Source organism: Astyanax mexicanus, chromosome 16, assembly GCF_023375975.1.
Source record: "Astyanax mexicanus isolate ESR-SI-001 chromosome 16, AstMex3_surface, whole genome shotgun sequence".
Classification (NCBI taxonomy): Eukaryota; Metazoa; Chordata; class Actinopteri; order Characiformes; family Acestrorhamphidae; genus Astyanax; species Astyanax mexicanus.
In genome coordinates, this window is record NC_064423.1 from 25,776,178 (window position 1) to 25,801,442 (window position 25,265).

Below are 25,265 nucleotides of genomic sequence, written 5' to 3' on the forward strand. Positions count from 1 at the left end.
TTTTAAAAATAAACAAACAAGATCTAAGAATTAATTTAGGTAACAGGAGTGAGTGTTGAGACTGACCTCCTCAGTCATAGTTACAATAAGATCAAATATACAGAAAAATAAACGAGGAACCTTATTTTTAGTCTTTCCATGATCTTCAGAAGAACCAGCTTATGGGTAATGTGTTAGAGTAACAGGAATGAGTGAAACCCATGGATACAGGTTAAATGTGTATTTTTACTTAAATATTCTGGATTTATTAGTAAAAATATTTTTAAAGCATAGATGGTATTTGGAGTCACACAACAAAAGTGGCACTCATTCAGTGGAATGGCCCATAAACAGTTTACTTTAGTTTGGATACAGCCATTTATAACTGTTGTAATTGTGAGCTGGTCAAAAAATGGCCAGTCTTTTACATAAACAGTAACAAAAACAATATATCTAATCCTAATTGGAGCTGAATTGAGCATAAAGAGTTTGGGTTCTATACCCAACTCCACTGAGCTGACACTGTTTGGCCCTCAAGTAAGGCCCCTAACCCTTATTGCTCAGTCATGGTATTGTACAACATTACTGACCCTGTGCTCTGAACCCAGCTTTTTGAGCAGGGTTATGTGAAAAGTGCTGTACAACTATACATTACAATACATATTACTGTAGATGCACATTATCATTATCAGTATACAGACTAATCATTTACTCTGTGGGAATTTTTTAAGGAGTCAGATGCTGTGCGCCCCTTGTTTCTGTAGCATATTTATTGTTACCAGACACAATTACAATTCCCTGTAAAATGAATCTGCTCTAATCTCTTCCGCCAAGACCAGTGTTAGCTACCAATATCAGTTTTCACAAGTTGCCTTTCAGGCTATAATAGCTCTCCTCACTGTGTCTGGTAAGTACCTATATAACATTAGCGCTTGTTAACAATGTTGATCATCATATGTTTGTGAAATTACACATTAACTGCAATTAAAATGAATAGAAATTAATAATAAAAACATTCTAGGAACATTCCTAAAACTCTCAAATGCTCTCTGCTGCTCATTTTTATTAATATTGTAAATCTTTTCCTGTGCTGCCATCTAGTGAAATCATGTACAAAAGTCTATATACACTCATCACAATATTAATGTTATGTTAATATTGGGCTTTCAGTGGTTTCTGTTCCTTTCTGTTAGGGCATAATATATGACAAACAAACAAATAAATGTGGTGTTTTTAACAGGTTATACTTGTAAACTGCTGTACATGGTGCCATGACTGTGTGCAAATGTTTTTTTTTAAGTGGCATGTGGTGTAATTTGTGTTTATAATTGTGTTTATTTACATGGTGTAAAGGTTTGTGAATAAACATTATTAGTGTACTAAAATGTGCAGAACCGTACTCACATACAAAAAGAGGAGTGCCACCACATATCCAACGCACGAGGGCGCCAACGTCTTGAGTAAAAAAAAATACCATTTATTAACCGAAGTTTTATAATTGTGAATAATTAAACACGACAATATTATATTGGATAAAATTCTAATGATTTTTTTACATGCTGATAATGAACCGTATTAGAACGCAGTTCAACTAGAATATAGTTCTAATAGAGTATTGTAACATGCTGAGTAACTAAGTAGAGTTTTAATGGAGAAAATGAACATTAGTTTAACTCCATATTCCACACCTTCAACAACTTAAAAGAGAAAACGTACCATCAGCTGTGTGTGTGTAAGTGAGAGAGAGAGAGAAAGAGAGAGAAAAAAATGGCTTATAAACTCGTCACATGATTAATTCGCGTTAAAAACGTATGCATTAAAGTTTCCGGATTACTGCATGTGTTAACGCATTAACAGCTCTATTTTTTTTCTTTTTTTTTTTTTTTGCATTTGCGGCATTGAAACACTTTTTCCTCTTGGTTTCCTTCACGGTTACATTTTTTAAATGCTGATAATGAACTGCATTAGAATGCAGTTCAAATAGAATATACCAAGCTGGCATGGAATCATCGTTGATGTTATGGTTGAATCAATGTTGGGTTGGGTAGTTTTAATAGAATATTGTAACGTGCTGAGAAACTGAGTAGGTTTTAAAGGAGAACTCCAGTGTAAAATAGACTTTTGGTGTAGTAAACTGTACTTACCTTTGATGAATGGCACACTCTCCGGCAGTGTTCCAGGATTGGGATTTGCCCCAATAAATCACTTTGTCCACCGTTATCCGGGCTCAAAGTGGCTCCACACCTCCTTGCTAGCATCCAGAGAGCCCTGTATATATATGAGTCTATGTATATAAGTCTATGTATATATATGTCTATGTCATCTCGGAATGCTGTGGGAGAACGGAGGTGTGCTATTCATCAAAGATAAGTATTTTTATCATGTTTTACTACACCATTTTACATTTAGCTCCATATTCCACACCTTAAACAGCTTAAAAAGAGGAATGATTCTTAAAATTTTAATTGCAGGTTTTATTTTTTGTGTAAAACTTTTTGAATGGTGAAATAATACTCGCCCTCTCTGTTAATATTGTGGCCCCTTAGTGGCCCTTTACTCAGTAAAATCCTACTTAACATCCTCCACTGACACAAATCACGTCGTGCTTACATTCTACACAGTCACGCCTCGGTAGGAACTTACGAAGCCTTCGGGCAGTGAGAGGCAGCAAGAGCCCGGGAACACCCTTTCTGATCACCGGTTGGCCGAAGCGAACGTCAATCACCTTGGCAACGCCGCCGTGTGGGCGTGCCCGGCTAGCCTCGTTGGACTAAAACTTTGCAACATGGCGACGCAGCGGAGCGAGCGAGTGGAGGAGAGTATGGAGAGCGAAAAGAAAGCCCACCCGGGCTTCAGCAGCCTCAAATACTCTTTGCTGGTGGTGGTCGGGGAGCACAGCGCCGCGGGGTTTGTGGAGTACCTGGTGGAGGAGATTGAGCGAGGTAAAGTTGTTTATTTGAGCTGAAATGTTGCTGTATGGATGAGGAGGAGGATGAAGAGGCAGCCCGCCCTTACTGTGCTCAGTCTTCAGCTTTTACTCCTAACTAGCTTTACATTACTGTTTACGATGCTGAAGTTCACTGCTTCAATATAGAATTGTCCAGTCCACCTTAAATGATGCATCAGTTCAGTACAATTCCTGGACCATTTAAGGTGGACTGCTTAATTTGAAAACAAAGCTGGCGAATAACTTTTTTAAGTTTTGTCACTTTACTTAACTAACTAACTAAGCTTTAACTTCTATTTTTTTCCCACAAGACTTTTACAAGCTTAGTTACACTTCCTCACTCTAAACATGGGTTGAAAGTTTATTGTTTGGATAACCTAACTTACATAAACAAAACATTGGAACAATAAACATTAGTAGGTTAGCTAGTAGGATAAATCATGCATGGATGGATGGATGGATGAAAAGTAAAAAAACAAGCTTAATTTGTTTGTTGTTTTTGAAGTCTGTATTAGAGTAAAATCCTATATGCATGTATTATACAGCTATAGTTTAGTGATGTGGGCCTACAGGGTATATGTTGATAAATGGTTTATTCAATATAGTAATATAATAAGTAATTGCCAATTCATATTAAACTTAGTTTAGCGGTGGGCGATTTGGCCCTAAAATAATATCACAATATTTATTTTTTAGTTTTTATTTTATTTTTACGATAGCGATACTCTTAGCGATATGACAAAAAAAAAAAAAAAAAATTGCAAGAATACACTACTAAAATTAAATTTTATTATTGCATAATATATGATATGGCACACCCCTAACTGAGATATTAAAAAAATACAAGAATTTTATCAGATTTTTAACAGAATCAATGAGTCCAGAATGTAATGATACTAATAATGCACTCCAAATCTCTCTATATATCCAGGACTGAAGTAAAATGAATGATACAGGCCAGATATAATCTGTCTCTATTAGATATATATTAGAACAGTGTGAATTAATCTTTTGCTAAAAACAGCCAAAAAGGTAGCACCCTGATGAGATATGGCATGATATTTCAGGATATAATATTGTTTACTATGTTTAAAAAAAAAAAATGTTGGCAATATTATTGCATATGGTACAATATGACACACCACTACTTGTGTTTATTAGTTCCAGTCAGATATTGAAGTAATTTTACTCAAAGTGCACATGATTAACCCTAAAAATCATGCATAAAGGACCCTTTAAAAGCGGTGTCAAGTTTCTTACAGCTCTCTGTCCTTCACTTTAACTCATGTTAATGTTCCTAAGTGACATATACTGAACATCCTGAGAGCATCACTACAGGACAGTGTGTAAATCTGTGTTTGTTCATCTGACTTTATTTTCGGAATGTGAAGTGCTTATTTAGTTCTGTTATTTGGAGATAAAACTAGATCATTTAAAAGAGCATTATTTGCCTTTACAGGTCTGTTTAAACCATTTTAACAATTAATACTTTTTAACTTATGTTTTATGTTTCATTTAACCAGTTCTGAACTGATATGGAGAGCAAATGTTTTGTTACATTAGGATTTTCTGATCTCTTATGGTTTAATAGTAATAGTGCCTATTTTATGGTCTGTTTTGGTGATGTTCTGGTTGTTGTTCCAGTAATAATGTTCCCAAAGGCTCATGAAATCACTAAATGGGTCGTCCAATGTTAATTGCTTTTTGAGGACATTGGTTGAGGACATTTTGGCCTTCAGGCCTCCACAAATCTGATGTCACCCTCACATGATGTTAGCATCATATGAGTGTTTGTCTTTCACACAAAAATAAATCTACAGTTGTCCCACTTTGTTCTAAATAATACATTTTGGTGTTTTCTGCTTAGTTTTGTGCTGTAGCCGTGTGGCTAATGTGTAATAGGAATCTGTGTCATCCAAAACAAAAACAGTATTATTTTATGCTATGATGATGTCTTCAGGGCATGGTGCAAATATCATATTTACAAGATGAGTGCTCATGAAGGTCACCACAAACCCATATTTAACAGTGGGAAGCTGTGAGTTTGTACTGAGCCTTGGTTACAACTGCAGCCTACTTTTTAATAGGTTTTAAAGAGTTTACTAGGTACATAATACTCATACTTTACTCTTCTTTACATTGCTCTGCTTTGTTTGCAGTAATTGCACATATATTTGCTGTCTGCTGGCATGTCTCTCCAAACCGTCACTGATTTTGGAAACTTCACACTAGACCTCAAGCAGCTTGGACTGTGTGTCTCTTCACTTTTCCTCCAGACACTGGTCCCTTGATTTCCAAATTAAATGCAAAATTTAGTGATGGTCAGTGATGGTTTGGAGAGACATGTCATCTGCTGGTGTTGGTCCACTGTGTTATGTCAAGTTTAAAGACAGTGCAGTGTTTTCCCGGAAAATCTTACAGCACTTCATGCTTCCCTTTGCTGATAACGGATTTCATTTTCCAGCAGGATTTGGCACACTGCCCAAACTGCCAAAGGTACCAGTTGGTCTTAAATAGTATTCTGATTTTTGTATTTTTATTGTAAGCCATAATCATTAACAGTACAATAAATAAACGCTTAAAATTGATCATTCTGTGTGTAATGCATCTATATAATATACAAGTTTCACATTTTGAACTGAATTACTGAAATAAAATAACTTTTCAATGATATTCTAATTTTTGGAGATGCTGTAGCATAGTAGTTGATCATTGAAGAAAAGACAGCATGTTTTGGCTGAGAGTTGCCTAAAATAATCATATTGGACAGAATTTTAATTTGGCTGATAATATTTCCTAGTGATTATTTGATAGTATATCTACTGTTATTAAGCGTGCTGATACATTATCATAGGGTGATTTTGATATGGCATAAATATCTGAAGATAAGAGGCGACTTGTCACAATATTTATGTTTTCTGACATCTTATCACAACAGATAAGAGAAAAAGGAAAAAGAACCAGTAGTGCTGCATTCAAATGCTAGGATGCACTGAAGAAATACAAGATATGACAAGATATGCCCTTAACTGACCTGTAAACCTTCTGTAGTTGGATTTTTGCTGTCAGTGAGTTTTTGTATAGGCAGGTTCCATGAAGGGTATTACCTGAAACACCCTGAACTGAGGGGTTTCCTTTAATGTCAGACTTAATTAGAGCAGGGTGAGATGCTGAGCTAGAGAGCAAGAGTGTGTGTGTTTGTGTGAGAGTGAACCCTGCGTGCTGTACTGAGTATAAATAATGCAGGTCATTTACTTCAGCCTGGCTGATCTGAGGAGAGTGAAAACGAAAACACGCTCTATATTCAGCCGAATGTCTTCTTCCCCTGTGGTAAACACCCTCATCGTGGCTTTCTTTGCTGTGGTGGGAAAAGTAATGCACAACCAACTTGATTCAGCGTGACTTATTGCATTCAGCATGCATGATATATAATAATATCTACACAACATTTCATTTGCTGTTCTAATAGGCCTGTCACAATTACTACATTATCGACTTATCATTCAGTAAATTGACATGACTTCAATCATTTTAATAATCGTGATATCGTCCATTGTGTTGGCACTTAAAAAATGCACTCAAAACACACCTTTATTAGGAAAAATGCCCTCCATCAACACCCAAAACTAACTTAAAGAAATATAATAACGGCCCAGTGCGGCTCTAGTTGCTTAACTTTACTGTCTCTTAGGTTCGTGTTGCCTCAGCCTTCCATTCATCATCACCATGCGGGGTCTTTATTCTGGTTCAACGCAGGCCAGCTGGGACAGACCGGGGCTGCAAATCATGGTGTGGGGTGTGGTTCCCCTGTCTCCTCACTTCGCAAAATTAGGTACGGTTCCAAAATTAGGTGCGTGAACAGCAATGGAAAGTTTATTGTCTTTATAAGGGTTAATTCCATTGTTATGATATTATGTTATCATTTTATTAGTGCCCAATTAGTGGTCTAAAAATGTCAACAATATCGTTTATCGCAATCATTTCTTGGACAAAATATTGTTTGCAAAAATTGTTATCGTGACAGGCGTATGTTTTAATAATACACTGGATCTGTATTGATGTATTATTTTATTGTATTCATGTGTAATGGTGCATATTCGTTTCAAGTCAATTTATTCCATTATAATCGGACTAGTTTATCCCTTGCAATGGAAATTGCTTTAGCCTGTGGACTTTTCTGAAAGTTTTAGTATGGCTGAGACCAGGCAGACTTGCTGATTTAGTGAACTGATGCTCTGTTGAGAGCTTTAGTTCAGTGAAAAATTCATGTTGTCCAGTTTTCTCCCTTTCCACAAATGGAGTTCATTCCCGACATGTTTGGTTGTTTAGTCTCTGAGGTTTGTTTAGGCTTGTTTTAGCTTTAGCACTGGAGCAACTGAACTCCAGAAGTGCTGAATGCTGAATGAGCTGGTGTGGCTGCAGGTTTTCATTCCAGCCAAACAGGAGCACATGTCCTCAGCTGTTTGAAGACTGATAAACTATTTAAACAAGTAGAGTCAGGTGTGCTGCTGGTTGTTTAGAATGAAAAGCTGCAGTCATGCTAGCCCTGTGTATATGCGATTGGACTCATTGCTACATATATAACTCTCCTAAAATACATGTTATATTAATGTTGTAATGTTGCTTTAGTATAATATAAGACCAGCTGATGCTTCTGCATGGAGCCTGTCAGAGCTTGTGATGTCAGAGCTTGTGATGTCAGAGCTTGTGATGTCAGAGCTTGTGATGTCAGTGCCTCTGATGTCAGTGCCTCTGATGTCAGTGCCTCTGATGTCAGTGCCTCTGATGTCAGTGCCTCTGATGTCAGTGCCTCTGATGTCAGTGCCTCTGATGTCAGAGCCTCTCTCTAGAATTGTAACAAAAAAAATTATGGCCCTATAGCTGCACTTGTGATTGGTCAGCTGACACTGTCAGAGTTGAATTCAAAGTAATGTATTGGAGGAGGCATGTGCTAGACTTTCTATTGTTCCTAGTGAGTGGCTGTGGAAGTTGGCCTTCCAAATTAGGGAAAAATGGGTTAAAATTAGAAATATTATTTATATAAAAAAGATTTGTTCAATATGCACAAGAACAGTATCAGGCATCTGCTTCGGCCCACAATTAACGTATAATTTAACCCCTAAAAAAAGAAGGAAAAAAATCAAATATATGAGCGATTCTCAATTACGATTTATATTTTTAGTTCTTACAACTTCAGGTTTTTCATTTGGAAACAAACTGCACAGCTTAATGTGATGAACAAGCTTTTGTTTTCTTTAATAGTAAGAAGCCTCCTCCAACCTTAATGCAGCTTTTATATTGAACACTTTGTAAACATAACCTACTTTTAATTATTTCAGTTAAGCAAAAGTGTGAAATATGTAAATCACTGCCTTATAAGAGTCCTTACAGTCCTACCGGTTTCTGACAGAAGCAAATGTCTATCTATTGAGATTTACTCTGCCAGCTTCTATATGTAAAGGTATGTTCGATCTTAATAATCCCATTTATTAAAAAAAAAAACGTAATTTAATTAATCAAATAATTTTAGTTAACCCAATCTTAGTTTGCTCATTCTTTTATCCATTGTGTTTACCATTGTGTTAATTAATTCTTCTGTCCATTTGTTTATATGTCCAACTGTTTGTCCTTCCATCCATCATTTCATTTATTCTACTTTTCAGTCCGTAGGCTGTCTTTATCTTACTTTATCTTATGGAAGATTTGCCCTTAATCACAGAGTTTAGTATCATATTTTTGATTTATTATTGTACTATTTCTGGCTTTAGCTGCGTCTGCACTCACATGCTATACTTAAGTGCAGTCTGCAGGCGCCTCACCTTCCACTGCGTTTATCAGGCCAAAGTCCAGCTGTATGCGTGTAAAGAGGAAGCAGCAGTGTTTGAAGCAGTTGCAGCTCTGCAGCTCCAGCTCTGTTCAGCTCTGGTGTTTTTCAGATTTCAGTGCTATTCACAGCCATTCCACCCCCATTCCTTCCTCAGACATCTCCAGCATGTGTTCCTCTCTGATTTCCACCGTCTCTATCAGCTACTGCTCTCCAGGGACATGTGACTGATATTAAACATCCTCTTTGTCGTGCTGACCGTGTTTTCCTTTTTTTTTCTCTGAACAGACACATGTCTGAGTTTGCCTCTGTAAGCGACTGGTGAGGTTTTGGTCTGGCCTTTAAGTGGAGCCTGAAAGACTTAAACAAGAAGGCGCGTGAGATGCTCACATCTTCAGTTTTATTATGATTTTATTCTGAAGAAAATTACACGCCCGGAATGCCAAGGCTTACGATTTGCAAAAGACAGGGTGGCTCTGATGAAAGCAGATGCCACAGAGGGGTCAGCCAGCGTAGCCTGCTAGCATTAGCCCAGCTGTGTGTATCTTTTGTATTCGTTTAAACACTACTGACCTTGAAAAGCAAATAACCTTGAATACAGAGCCTTGTGAAGATTAACCTCGGCAAAGATTAGTGACTGCTGCCTGGAGTTTGTGAGGCTTTTATATGATTCCTTCACAAATCATGGAAAATATTTTTAATTTAATTTATAAACAGTGGTATGCAAATGCTCTTGTCTTAAAAACATGTCATTTTACTATTCATAAATGGAAACTAATCTGCAAAATATCTAGGGATGCACAGTAAATCAGCAGCACAAATACTGTTTGTGGATAAATTCTAGTCCACCCTGAAGTAAATCAAAGCACAAGCAATATCAATAAAAAAATTGACCACCTCCTTTTTCTTACACCCTACACTGATCATATAGCACTTTTTGTAGTTCTATAATTACAAAAAGAAGTAGTGCAGACATGGAGTGTTAAAGAACTCCAGCAGCACTGCTGTGTCTGATTCACTCGTACCAACACAACATGCACTAACACCACCATCATGCCACAGTCACTGCAGTGTTGAGAATGACCCACCACTCAAATAATGCCTACTCTGTGACGAATTGAAGAACATGGTGAAAAAAGGATAATAAAGTTTGCAAAAAAAAGATACAAGGCTAAAGTTTGTCATTATAAATCTACAAAGTGCTCCTATACTGAGTGGAGCTTATAGGGGAAAAAATGAATAATGTAGGTGTAGAAAAAAGAAGGAAGAAAAACAATGGTTGTATGAATAAATGCAAAAAAGACAGACAGATAGTTGATTAGATTAGAGATGGACAAACGAGGGATCGATGACGGAGTGAACAGGTGAATAAACAGAAGGACCAAGAAAAATGGTTTGAAGGATGACCAAACAAAAGGATGGTCAGTCAAATGGACAGAAACGGAAAGAAACGGGCAGCAAGATAGACAAACACATGGATGGATGTGCAGATGTAAAAAGACAAACAGACAATCAGTGGACAGATTAGAGGCCGACCGATCGATCGGCCAGCCGATTTAATCGGCCGATTTTTGTTATTTTTTTATCAATCGGCATCGGCCGATTTTCTTATTTGGCCGCGCCGATTTTAATCCGGCACATCTGCGGGCAGCTACTTGGAACGCAGAGCAAGGTTTCAAGAGTGAGCAAGACTTTCAACGGGTAAGGCATCCATTTTTACAATCCAGTGTCCCAAAGTCTATATTTTCTCTCATGATTAGTAATCTGTGATGTTGCTTCATTTACTGAAAAAGAATAGAATTTCAACTGCATGTTGTAGCATTTCTCTCCAAACGAAACTATGCTTAGCGTTGATGGCAGGAGTGCATTTGGAATGCGCCCTGACTATGCAAGGCAAGCCCTATCTATAAGCTCTAGTATAAAATAACTGACGTCTCTTCTTCAGAAACGAAAATTTCAGAAAAATAACAAAAAATAACAAACGAAAATAAACCCAAAATGTTGACAAAAATATAATCTAACGAATTTCAAAAAAATAAAACGAAATTCTCCACACAACCAAAGAAAATTACTAAAACTTGTAATACTGAAAAAAGCGGAAAAACGCGTCTAACGGACTAACGGACCACGAGTGCCGCGCGCTCGGCACAACAACTCCCGCTGTACAACAGCGCTTATAAATAAATTAAACACAAAAATGAGGGTATTCTATCAGTAATTTCAGTTCGTTTTAGTTAGTTTTATAAACACAAAATACAGTTCGAGATAGTTATGTTTTTCCTTTTAATTACCGTTTTTATTAGATTCAGTTAACACAAATGTTTTTCACTTTCAATTTTCGCTATTTCGTTCGCTTTAGTGAACAATAATAATTGGTTACTTAGCAACGTTGTAATTATCACACCAGAGCTTTATATAAAATAAAAATAGGAGCCTGATTTCGGGTCGGTCCTCAGGTCAGGTGGGATTCGGGCAGAGAATCTAAGCTCTAAAATAGAAAGCAGCACAAAAACCGGAGCAGCTAAAAAGAGCTTAACGTCCTTAATTCGGAACTTGGGTTGTCCACGGCAATCACTGAATTGATTAGAGCACGCAAATCGTCACAATTGTGCCTCACTTCACCACGCCAAACCACAGGCACAGCGGCCAGAAGCTCAAGTTCACCGGACAGAGGAGGGGTTAACCAGGGCAAAGCGAAATAAAAAAAAAAAGTTCATAGAGCTGCTAAAGTAACGTGCAGTAACGGGGTGTCGGAAATAGTAACGGCGTTATAGTTACAGTCATAGTAATTAGTTAGATTACTCGTTACTGAAAAAAAGTAACGGCGTTAGTAACGCCGTTAGTTTTAACGCCGTTACTCCCAACACTGTATATAAATAAGCTTTATTGTAAACGAATTAATAAAACAAATAGTTTCTAAAATAATGGAGTTAAAATAAAACATCTCTTTTTCCTTCACTACAAACAGACATTAAATCATGCCGCCTCCTGCTGTTCTGCTGTAAAACTCACCCGTTTAAAGCGGTTTGCGCTGTTAGATATTAAATGAAACGATGAGCAGAATTTTCTGTTTTGTCGGGTTCTACTTTAGAACCCCCTCCAGACTTTTCTGATAAAAGCTCATTTTATCCTGAACCTATAAAGTCCGCGCTCTTCAGCTTTCTCAACTCATTTTCCGCTCACGCACCGAACCTCCAGTACAGCTGATGAGACGCGTTTCTCTGGCTAAGGAGCTCATTTGAAGAAGAAAAAAAAACAGATAAAGCTATATTTAAATTACAGCACCTGTCTGTTTTTGCATTATTTATAATTTTATTCTTAATTTAAACGTCACCCATTTTTGTAAAATAATAACTGCAGCCCTAATGTGAACATTTTATAACATTGTCCTCCCATGTCCATTCGTTTTCAACTGCATGGAGTTGAAGAAGAAATTAGCTTTGCCGTTTTGGAGTAACTATCTAAAGTTGTCACATTATGGAAGTCTTCTTGCACTCTGTTAAACATATTAAAATGAATAATTAATAGACTAACAGACTGCAACAAGTCATACATTTGTTAATTAGTAGGCCCCTACAGTAAATTTTATATAATAGCCAACATAATATTTCTACTATAAACATGAATATATAGTGTATATAGAACATATGTTATATAATGAATAAAATAAAATGTTATGGATAATACAATCTAAATAAAATTAATATTTTTTTATTAACATATAGTGATATAGTAACATTAAAGTCACTATAAAATGCTAACCTTATTTTCAATAAATTGTGTGAAGTTTACAACTGTTGTGCCTCCTCTTACTAGTATGATTTTAAGCATGCCAAATAAATATAATACGATAGCATATCGGCCCTAAAAATCGGCAGGTCACATCGGCCATCGGCTGACTCTGACCACTAATGATCGGTATCGGCATCGGCCTTAGAAAAACCCATATCGGTCGGTCTCTAGGACAGATAGACTAATGAGAAAACGAACAGACAGAAGGATGGACAAACAAATGAATTGTCTGACAAATGGAGAGATTAAAGGCCTCGGCATACTTCATGCGGAGACGACGTTCGCGTGGCTCTAGCGAACAATGTGACGTAATTGCGGAGAAAACGAACAGGCGCGGACGTCGCACAGGGGCTTAGTTCGCCGTGTCGTGCACATGGAAGCTGGGCGAACTCCACGGCCGAAGACACAACGCGACAAAGGCTGTGATTGGTCGTTAAAAAAGAGGCGTACCAAGAAACCTTCCTCCTCCTCTTCTTCTTCTAGGGTATGTTTATACACCTCGAGTATTTCACACGTTGCCATACCGGAGCTTGTTTAGACAGAGCGCAAAGGTTTTCCGGTAGTTGTGAAACTAAGCGTTACTAACGTAACAGCACCACCTGCAGTTGTGGAGCATGCAAGACAGGCAAAGCGAAGCCGCAGAAAGTATGCCAGCTCGAAAGCTCACGAAAGCGCGCTTGACTTCGTGCAATGCTCACGAAATTCGTTTCGCTGGAAGTATGCCGAGGCCTTAAGGTGAAACTGATAAAGAAACAGACAACGAGATGGAATATAGACGGAGACAAGAGACAGTGGAGAGATTAGACAAACATATAAAGAGGGACAAAGAAATAGAAAATATAAAAAAGACCAACAAGCAGAATACGTCAACAAAATGTGTATAAACTAGTGTGTGTGTGTATATATACAGTAGATGCTTTGGGTAAAAATGCCTAGATGCTATTTTACAGTTCTATTTGTAACCCAGTTAATTCACTTTACATTGAATCCACTGATTTTCCTTTTATGGTGGGCTTGTGTAAGAAACCACTGATTAGCTCTGTTCTGATTGGCTGGTTTATGACACTGCAGTGGCTCATGCAGAAGCCTCTTGCCTCAGTTTAGCATAGCTTTGTTTTTAGCTTCCTTGTCTGTTGCTTTTGAGTTCCTCTTCTGATGTGGCATTCGCTCTAGTCTGAGGTAATCTAGCTTGATTTCGATGAAGTGAGCAGAGGTGGTAAAAATGGAAAAGCCAAGGTCATGAGAATTGTTTCTGATATTTAGTTATTTGATGGTCCCTTTTTTTTTTGGGATCCAAAGAGAAATCCATGCAGATTGCAGCCATTGAAATGCTTGGTTTTGTTCCATCAGTAATTGAACTTTTATGCTGAGGTAACTAAGGCTAATAATGTTTTATACTGACTTGAATGCTTTAGTGCAAATGAATAATATAATAAATAATGTATGTAGTTCAGTTAGTAAAGTTTGAACAATGATATTGAGTATAAAAGGTGTATATAATCTTAATCTTAAACAGGGTTTCTAAACCAGTTAATGCTAACATGTTATGGTCTTTTCATTCAGCCTGAGCTTTGTGGCACGCCAGTATAAATGTCTGACAGCATGTATTTCAACCAGTGTGTCAGATGTCCCAGTACACCGCCCACTCATACTGGATACTGTGTTGAGAATTCACTTGGCATCATGTAACAGCATCTTATGCTAGTCAGCATTTGGGTCTTTCTTCAATAGCAGTGCCCTTAAAGGCCTGAGTTGAGGGTGAGTAGAATACCCAAAGATTACGTTTGACTGAAATGCTCATCTCTAATGTCAGTATGTGTCTATTTCATGGTGATCAGGCCTGTTGCATCTAATATTTCAGGACTTTCAGTGTTTGTTGTGTAATTTTGACTAAGGAGGAAGTGCTTGTCTTTCAGTTTCCATTTGAATAACGCTTCACTGCAAATCGCCACTCGCTCAGCCGCAGGTCTGTGGCTAAACGCAGCAAGGCGGCTCAAACCCAGCATGACGTTCGCTACCTTCGTGCTGGCGCTGGACTGTAATCCTGCAGAACAAAGCAGCGTGGGCTCGGCACGGAGCAGGAGGTGGCTGTCTCTTTTTTTCATGTTTCAGACAGTAAGTGATCTCACCAGGATGGGTATAAATAGCCTGGGCGTCATCGTTCTGGACAATAGACCAATCCATCCTGTCGAGTTAGTCTGTTTGAAGTGACATCACCAGTGGTGAACTGTGATTACTGGAGCTAAGCTTTCAGTTTCGGCAACATGTGCCAAAACATGGTTGAAAAAGAAGAAAAAAAAAATAGTCCTTTTGAAGTTATTCTATCTCTGCTAGCACACTGTGGGATTTCTAATCTAGTATAATTTGATGTAACACCAGTTTACGGAAACGCTTTTACAGCAGTCTAGATTATACACATTTGATTTTTGAGGCATTTTAAGTTTTATCGAAGTAGCATCTGTAGTTTTTAACAAATTTTACCATGATGGTTTACTGTCATTCAGAGCTAGCAACACACCTAGAACCATGGTGTGTTGTTAGATGGACTAGATGGACTAGAGTGCCTCTTGCTCACTGTAAATCAAAAGGTGATTGGTTGATTTCTCTGTTTCTAACTATGACTGTGGTTAAACAGGTATGTAACAACAATAATCCAGCTTCTGAAGAATTTACCAATGGGATTGGTAGCATAGCTGTATCTACCTGGAAACCACAGAGAGAGAAATATTTATTAGAAAGTTTATTTGTGTTGGCTGTTTCTAGATTTTATCTCCTGTCCTCAAACGAACTCTGAGACCATCCAACTGAATTATCTGTCACAACAATTTAACCATTGTTGAAGTGGATCAGATCTACAATCTAACCATTTCTTCTGCAGCAAACACACACACCATATATGAAAACCAAGAGTTTATTTACCATCTAACAAACTTTTACATGCACAAGATAATCAGTATTATTTACTTAATATGTAAGTGTTTCTAATAGGGCTGGACCCGAATATTCGGGTATTCGGATATTCGTTCGTTGAGTAGGTATTCGGTTTTTAATTTTGGTATTCGGATATTCGTTTTTTTTCTCCTTTCCAGAGTTCCACCTCACTCTAACCACTTCTGTTCTCGCGGGTCCCGTCAGAATATCTTGCGCGCGGGACAGAACTGAACTGTTATTGGCTGGAGCGGGAGTTTAATCCAGACGATGCGGGAGCAAATTAATAAATAGTTAAGAAAACTGTAATAATTGTAAAAAAAAAAACCTAAAGAAAACTCTCAACGCGCAGGATGGACCGACACACACACGCACACACCGATGGTGTTTGGACTGGGGTAAGGAACGGGACCACACTATTCAGCGCTGCTGTTTTAATAAATATATAAGTAAATTTGAAGCATTAAATGTAGTTTATTTAATTTATATTAGGAACGTGGGCGGGAGCGGCAGAAATGTGTATGTGGCGGGCGGGCGCGGGATTAAAAGAAGCAATTTTTTTGCGGCGCGGTAACGAGACAGAAACGCGGGAGCGTGGAAGAGTGGGTTTAAAAATCAGTCTCGCGCAGACCTCTATTATACATGATAAAAAAAATGCAGGCTCTTCGAAACTGATTTATATAATAAAACGTAAGGGGTAATGTGGCAACAGTAGGGGCTAAATCGGTTACAAAAGCCTGGCCTACAAAAATGATGTCTGAACGAATTTCCTCTTATCTAATATAATTTAAAATGGTTTAAAAATATAAAATAATTTCTAAGCAAACGAAATATTTAATATTGAGCTTATAGCCCAAGTGCAAAAATACAAAATCAGTAATACGGCTATGCCCTGCACAATGCTTAAACCGAAATAGACCAAGTACAATAACGTCATTAACAATGACTTTCCTCTACTCTAATATAATTTAACATGGTTTAAAAATATAAAATAATTTCTAAACAAACGAAATATTTAATATTGAGCTTATAGCCCAAGTGCAAAAATACAAAATCAGTAATATGCCCTGCACAATCCTTTAACCGAAATAGACCAAGTACAGTTTACAATGACTGTCCTCTAATATAATCAACAATGTTTAAGAATATAAAATACTTCCTGAACAAACGTTTTTTTTGTTTGTTTTTTTTAAGCAAATAGCCTAAGTGTGAAAACACAAACAGCAATTTACTGGGCTGGCTTGCGCAGCGGAGAAACCGTGCAGCAGCAGCCTCCTAGCCTGCTTACGCAGCGGATAAGCCGCGGTGTAGGGCAGCAGAAATTCCGGGATGAAAACACAAAGAAATCTGGGCTAAAAACACAGAAAAAATATGGGGTGAAAACACAAAAATCCGGGATAAAAACACCAAAAATCCGGGGTGAATATGGCTCGTCGGTCAGAGCAAATTGAACATTTTTCAGTGGATTAAAGGGGCCGTGATTTGCTTTTTTTTTTTTTTTACCTCTTTTTTAAAAAACGAATATTCGAATATTCGCTTCGAATCAGTGCCGAATATCCGGAGCTCAAAAAACGCTATTCGGGCCAGCCCTAGTTTCTAATGAATAGGCTTTCTTTCTTTTGAACTTTTGAACTTTTTCTTTCTTTCTTTCGAACTTTCTTTCTTTCGAACTTTCCATCGAGCTTTCCTTCTTTCAAACTTTCTTTCCTTCAAACTTTCATCCACATTCTTTCTTTCATTCGAACATTCTTTTTTTCAAACATTCTTTCTTTCTTTCTTACAAACCTTTTTCTTTTAACTTTTTTACTTTTTTTTTTTTTTTTTCGAAATCTCTTTCTTTCGAACTTCCTTACAAACCTCCCTACGAACGTCCAAAATTAAGAGTATTAAATAAAGTTTGGCCAGCTTTGTTGGTGTAACTGTCTACTGTCTCTTGACAGTTCCATTGCCCAACAGCTCCATGCTGGGGAAAGTAGTGGGGGGATATATGACATTAGGCTCATGTTTTTTTTTCTGCTGTAGAGAGACTGGTTGATTTCTATTCATTATGCGGTTTGGCTGTAAATAATAATAAAAAAAAAATTACTCCTAAAATTGGGACTAAATGTACCTGGTTTGGCATTATACAAAAATATTCTTTTATAATCTCTTACTGTATTGTTTAAGAGCATTGCACTCAATATTCATTTTGTGCGACCCTCATAAAGGAGTGTTTTTTAACAGTATCCACACTGCAATTATTCTCCCCCTGGTCTGTAGCCCCTCTTGTCGCGGAGCATGCCAAGGCCGACTCTAAGCCTGCCTGCCAGATGCTGAAAGAAATGTGTCCTCGACAAATGCTTTCAGTTGACCTTGCATTGCTTTTCCATGCTCTGTTGTGCCTTTTTTTCACATTTCTGCTGAAAGTAAGCACCACATAATGATGAGCTCATGTCTGTTTGTCCCCCATAGACTCACATTTCTCACATTTGAAAACTGTCGTCCCGCTGATTTTTCCACAGACTGCATGGAAAAAGGATTTAAACCCGGGCTCAGTGCAGGGTGTCTATGGGACTTTAATAAAAATACTGTCTCGTGCTGTCATGTGGGTGGAACATCTGCAGGGCTAGCTGTCGCTGAAGCCTGCAGAGCCTTCTAGGAGCTCTACGTTCCTAAATTAGCAGCTCACATGAATATAAAATGCAGGACTTGCAGCTAGGGAAGCTGAAATTTTGATTATTCATAAAGATGATCTTTTATTCAAAGGTGTGTGAGAAGTGTTTGCATTTATTGCCAGGCTAAGGGTAATAAAAGCTGTCTGATATGGCATCGCCCGCTCCACCCACCACACTGGAAGGGGTAATTACTCTGTGCAGACGAGCAGCCTGCCAAAAGCAGACTCGACCGAGGTCAAAATGACAATTTCAGTTGTGTTTTTTTTTTTTTTTTTTTTTTTCAGCCACAGACCACCTCTTTTCAGAATATGGAAAGGCTGCAGTGTCTCTGAGCTAATTTTACACCGCTGAAAGCTAGTTTGAGGCTAGCTGTGCTTCTTTGTCACTGTTTTTCTTCTTTGTGAGAGGAATGTGAAGCGTAATTGGTGTCATTTGATATTTCTGTGTTTATTTCTTTTTAAAGTGACAGCACATACAGTATATCACATTCTTGATGATAATATGAACAGAGAAGGCTGTCTTTATTTTAGAAAGTTATTCAGTAGAAGGAAGTAGTGCTGTTCGATATGGCGATAAATATTGTTTCTACAGTAATTCCATCAATTATTCATGCAAATATATATAAAGTAGGCTACGGTGAAATGTATTGGTGTGGTCACTTTGCATAAACTCGGTTTATATAAGTGATAATAAAGTAATCTTCACAAAAAAAGCTTCATAACGTGGTTTTGCAATGTGGCGCTGCTTTACGTTATGTGACAGACACTCTGGTTTGCGACATGCTTTACGTTATTAAAATCATGAGAGCTGAACAATGGAGACGCATTGTTCTTTTGAAACAAATTAGCTACTGCGTCTACCTCATCTGTTTTCATTTGATACTTATATATATTGCTGAACTAAAAGGTAGTGATTCTCATTTGTGAAAGTTGGGTTTAATGTCACTTTAAAATAAAGTTGAAAAAAAAGTAAGCAATTATATTATTTTGTCATATTTTTGATGAATAACTGAAAACATACTTATATGTGGTATATCATGATTTATATTGTTATCGTGATATATGATTTTTCCCTTATCGCCCAGCACTAGAAAGAAGCAGTGTTTGTTTTTAGTGGTTAATTGTTATGTCATAGGGTTCAGGGCCCTAATATGTAATTTAAAGGTTTAAGTGGGTGAAAGGTAACTTTACCTTTTTTTAAAGACGGTCTGTTTGACATGGTCTTAAAATGGTATACTTAAAATAAACTTAAAAAAAAACTTCTGACTTCCAGTTGCTTTCCAGTTTTGAATGGAATTGAGGATTATCTTGAATACAATAGAAATATGTACATTTTAATTACTATTTACTGTTTCTTGAACCTTTCAGATAAACTTTCCCCACCATCATGCGTATTTTGAATATTATATTTAGAGTTGATGATGGTTGTAGATTTACTGATTAATGTTTTTTAGGGCTGGTACTAAACAGTCTTATTTTAGTATGATAATTTTTCAGTATGATTGCTTGATTACTGATGCCAAATGAGGATGTTCAGCTCTGTTTGCTCTGTTTGCTCTGTTTGCTGGTGTGTGTGATTAGTAGCAGTGTGAAGAGATATTATTATTATTAGATATTTGGTTCACAAGAACGAGACAATATTTTGTCAATATATATTTTTTGACTGTATAAAATGTATGATTTGAAAATATTGTATTTGACTGCAACTTACAAAATACCAAACTGCAGGTGAATTATTAAATAGTTTGTTATTAATCAGCTTGTGATGGATGTCAATCGTTTTTTTTTTACACTGGTTATGAATTATGTATGATTTATGATATGCAGTAGAGGACAGAACTGTATGGAAGTACTTCAGACAGTTTTACCATAAAGCCAACAACGTCTCTCCTGTATGATCTCACATCAGTCTATTCAGACTTTAGAACTATTTTCAGAATCTCCCCAGTGAGGGTTCGGTGTTCAACTGGCAATCCCCTTTGAGGGCTCTATACAGACCTGGCAACTTACGGCCGAGGCGTGTGTGCGTGCGTGTGCCCATTTCAGCGGACCAGTGCTGCTGTTTGCTACCTAAAATGATCAAACATTTGTTTTGGTTACCTGTATATAAGTTTTGTGAAACACATTTAATACCTGCCAAGAAATACTGTGCCATTTTAATTTCTTAACATCTCGTGGCACAAGATTTTTTTTGTCTTAAACAAAGTTGCAAACCTTAAAGAATATGTTCACTTTGGAACCTTTATTAAATCATGATTTCATCAGCTGTTTGTGGTTATTTTTTTATTATATAAATGTTTTAATTTGATTTATTACCTGCACAGTATATATTATGTAATTTTGTATATGCAGCTTTATCACTCAAGTGATTGTGTCTCTTTTGCTGCATCTCTGTCTGTAAGAGGAGATTTTTCTCTCTCTTGAGAAAGTAAATGCAGTGCATGAATAATTGACCCCTGTTCTCATGCCTCTCTTCTCTGCCCTGTGTTTAGGTATCCGGTCGTGGGATGTGGACCTGTCATCGTGTAATCTGGACGAGCAGCTCAAACTGTTTGTCTCCAGACACAATGCCTTCATTTCCGAGGAGCTGAAAGGTATGAAGCAAACAGAATTTGTGACACAGTCCATACAGGTCTCAGTTTATATAGTCAATGTATGTAAAATAAATCAAGGACATAGTCTGTTTAAATTTACCACGGCTGAGAAAAAGCATATAGCCAATAGGCGTGTAGCAGTTTGGTAATGGTACACAAGAAAGTCTTCTTTGTGCAACTGCATACACAAAACTATGAGTAAGGGATCGTTTTACACCTTTTGGCATATATCAGAAAGATCCACCTCTTTATAAGACTTAAGTTTCAGAGGTTTTCCAGTTGGAGACCTTGGAGTTGCTAAAGAGTTGTATTCCAGGTGATTCCAAGGTTATTGTTTGTTTGAAGGACATTGTGGTTGTTCATATTAATGCTTAGCTGCTACTATGATTTTTCATGTCATGACTAGTTAATGTGGTTTAAGCTATTTAATACAGTTAATGCTCCACTATGTAGTGTCTGTATGTTATTTTGTAAAGAATGAACCAGTATCATGTTAGTAACATGTTAGAACTAAAGGTCGGAAAGCAGGTCGCAGTTCTCGCGAGCGTTGGTCACGGCCGCCTCGGAAAACTCGGAAAAAGTCTGGTTTGAGCTCAGAGGAGCCTGGCACAGACACGAAAGGACCGCTATTTCTCTATTACACCTCAATGGAACGCTGCAGTGAGTTTCAAGCTGTAATTTTACTTCTTTAAAAAGATAAAAAATCAAGAAAATCCTACCTAGTGTTGCTTTAAAGCTGTGAATCTGCACTATAAACAAAAGGAAGATGTGAAATTTGAGAACAACAGATACTTGAGCATGTTAAATTTAATATGGACAGTTTCCCAGAAAGAGATTAGCCTAGTCTTAAACAACACAACAATTTAAATGGATATTCCCTATTGAAAGGAAAATTTAGTCTAGGACAAGGCTTAATCCCTGTCTAGGAAACCGACCCGTCGTGTGTAAGTGGAGTTACCTCTGTTAAGCCCTGTGTGTATGTGTCTCTGAGGGTGGAGGAAGTTAGCAGTGTTGATTTGACAGGATTGGACTGGAGAAGAGAGAAAGCGAAAAGCAGCATCACATGAACAGCTGATGGAACAGCTGCCGTTCTCCGCTGCTAAGTCACCCTGTAATGCCAGGGCTTTTCCCTGCAAACACATGACACATGGCACACGCCTCAAGTGTTCCAGATTCCTCACCGTGTCCTGCCACTCCTTTTTATCTTTTTATTTTTCTGCACTAAGCTTAACCGGTTTAGTGTGATTTTAGTGTGAGAGCTGATAACCTCACTTTCAGTGAATTTGTATTCCCGCTTATTGCCTGTACCCAACAGTCATCCCCAACAGTTGCAGGTATGTTTCTTAAACTAAACCGGGTTTGCTCAAAAAAGATAGATGGGTGCAGATTATTACATATGGGTAGGTAAATATGGATTGGATGCCTATGGTTGGATTGGTATTGGATTACTGTTGAAGGGGATTGGTGGGTATGGATGTGGATGGTATGGGTGGGTATTGTATTAGTTTGTTTGGCTATGGATGACTATTGATGAGGAAGTTTGGGTTTAGATGGGTAAGTGTATGGATAGGATAAGAATTGATGTGGATTTGGATGTGTTTGAATGACTATGTTTGGGCGGGTATATATGGAAATGGATGCCTATGGTTGGGTATGGCTGACTGTTGAAGGGGATTGGTAGGTATGGGTGTGGATGGTAATGGTGGGTATTGTATTAGTGGGTTTGGTTATGGATGACTTGATGAAGATTTGTGGGTATGAATAGGATAGGGCTTGATGTGGATTTGGATGTGTGGGTATTGGTGGAAATGGATGTCTATGGATGGGGATTGGTGGGTATGCGTGGGTTTGGATGGGTATATATGACAATGCAGTAGGGGAATGGATCCCAATGGTATGTATGGTATTAATATGGATTACTATTGATGAAGATTTGTGGGTATGGATGGGTAAAGGTATGGATAGGATGTGATAAGAATTGGTGTGCATTGTTGGGTTTATTTGTATGACTGTATGTTTGGGTGGGTATTGATGGAAATGGATGTCTTTGGATGGGGATTGGTGGGTATGTGTTGGTTTGGATGTGCATGATGGTTTGGATGGTATGGACAGTATTGATATGAATAGTATTGATTGGTGATTTATACATGGGTGAAGACTATGGGTGGGGTTGGATGACTGTTGAATGGGGACTTCTGTGTATATAATATTTTGTCCTATTATTTATTACCCCTAGGCTGTAAGCATGTTTTTTTTTTCCCATAATCAAGCAGATAGACACAGCAACAGAAATGCTTACGTGTTGATTTGAATGGGTACGGAATGCTGGTCGGGGGCTCAGTAAGGCAGACATTAGCGAGTTTAGACATGCTTCAGTTTTCACACTCGAATGGCAGTGATGCATAATCCAGGAGAAGATCTGACCTCAGGACCTGGTTTGCTTAGCGTGGAATTCTTCTGCTCTGCTGAGATTGTTTATGTACCCGTTTTACATGGCATATACATGGTGGACTTGCACAAGCTTAGACAAGCATTCAAGGTGCAAACAAGTTTAGCATGGCATGTGATTTAGATCCAAAGTTCATGCTGTCTTAACAAATCATTTTCTCAACAGTATACAACCTTTTTGAAGATAAATGTATAAAGTGGCATTTTTTGGCTCTAAACTACTGTAGGTCTGAACTACATTGATTTATCTCAGTTTAGGGTTGTTGGACACACATAATAAACATGCATGCCGAGCTGTTATAAATGATTATTTTACAAAGCAACAGTAGCATATGTTTGCCATGCAGTATAATAATTTGCAGCTACTCCTTAAACAGAAGGTTTTTAATATTATAGTGCATTTTTACAGATGTACTTGTCATGCTGCATGCATTTGCTTAGCATTGGTATAAAAAAATGCACCCGAATAGAGAATTCCACCAATTTACTCTTGTCTAAGTATAGGAACTGCTGTCTCTGCTGTCATCTCTGTGCAGAATGCAGCTGTGCGTTGACACATAGCTCCTAACTCTCCTAACAACTGAGCTTGGGAAATAAATTGACAGTGTGAGGATTCAGAGATATGCAGTCATATGACTGGATCAGATCTGAAGCAGAACCATTTATTTAGCTGCCGGCTGTTGATGAGCTCAGCTGACGGGAGACTATTGGTCATATTGCTACTGTGGTTATACATGGTGATTGCTGGGAATTTTGCATGGAGAAGATAATGAGGTTCTCACTGAAAGAAGTAGGTTGGTGAAAGATCCTGTTTACTGAGTTTCACACACACACTTTTGGAAACACTTATATTTGCATTTCCTCTCCTAGATATCAAATTAAAGTGTGTACCACCATACTATATGTGTGCACACACACACAAGTTCACAGGCATTTACTGCAGTGTTTAAGGGAACTGGGAGCAGAAGGGAAAGTGATCAGAGACTTTAGTCAGAATGGATAATGAGATAAGATGAAACAAGCTATAAAAATGTTAATGTTTTACACTCTCATGCCAAAAGTAATGGGTTGGGATGGATAGTATGTAAATTGATTTTAATTTATTTTCTTTTCCTGACAAGTTGTCAGGTGTTACTTTGTAAAAAAAAAAATGAGAAAAAAAGGGAGGGAGGGTTGGAGAAACTCGGAGAAAATTGATTTTCATAAAAACACATCGTCCTTAACTGTAAATTCTAATTAATCGATAAAATCGATTAATCGCCCAGCTCTACTTGGCGCTTATCAACACACCTATCAGTCAGAAGCAGAAGCCAATAGCACACAGAGCACTCTCAACCGGAAACAACCGCCCACTAGAGGTGGGCGATATGGCCCTAAAATAATATCACGATATTTCATGGTATTTTTGCGATAACGATATTCTTGGCGATATGACAAAACATTTGAATTAAACAAATATTTCAAGAATGTACTACTGCAACAAAATTGCACACGATATGATATGGCACACCCCTAACTGAGATATTACAAAAATTCAAAAATTTTCATCAGATTGTAACAAAAGTCAATGATCCAGAATGCCGTGATACTAAAACTACACTCCAAATATCTCCATGTATCCAGAACTGAAGTAAAATAAATGATACTGGACAGATATAATCTGACTAGGTATGTAATGGGACATGAGAACAGTATGAATTTTCCTTTTGCTAAAAACAGTAAAAAAGTAGTACCCTGATGTAATAATTAGGGATGGGTGATATGACACAATATTTTAGGATAAAATATTCAAAAAAGTTGGAGATATTATCGCGTCTGATACGATATGGCACACCCCTGCCGCCCACCAGCCCTACTGAGGAGCTGACCCAGCAGGATTTATGTAAAATAAATGATACTGACACAGATATAATATGTCTCTAGTATATATGTAATAGGACATGAGAGCAGTGTGAATATTCCTTTTGTTACAAGCAGCAAAAAAATAATATTGCAATGTTATTATATAGGGTATTTTTGAAATAACAATAAAATTCATATAAAATAAAATTTTGGTGATATTATTGTATACAATATGAGATATATCACACCCTTACTGGC

General features: G+C 37.5%; 1 protein-coding gene across 1 annotated transcript in view; it reads left to right on the forward strand.

Moving 5' to 3' along the window:
• Positions 1 to 2,733: 2,733 nt before the first annotated feature.
• The window catches only part of map1sa (microtubule-associated protein 1Sa), a 42,259-nt gene continuing 19,727 nt past the window's right edge, over positions 2,734 to 25,265 (forward strand). The window contains exons 1-2 of the mRNA XM_049465650.1: positions 2,734 to 2,921; positions 20,616 to 20,717. Of these exons, the coding sequence (XP_049321607.1) occupies positions 2,765 to 2,921; positions 20,616 to 20,717 (259 nt within the window). The 5' untranslated portion in view covers positions 2,734 to 2,764. The remainder of the gene's footprint in view (positions 2,922 to 20,615; positions 20,718 to 25,265) is intronic.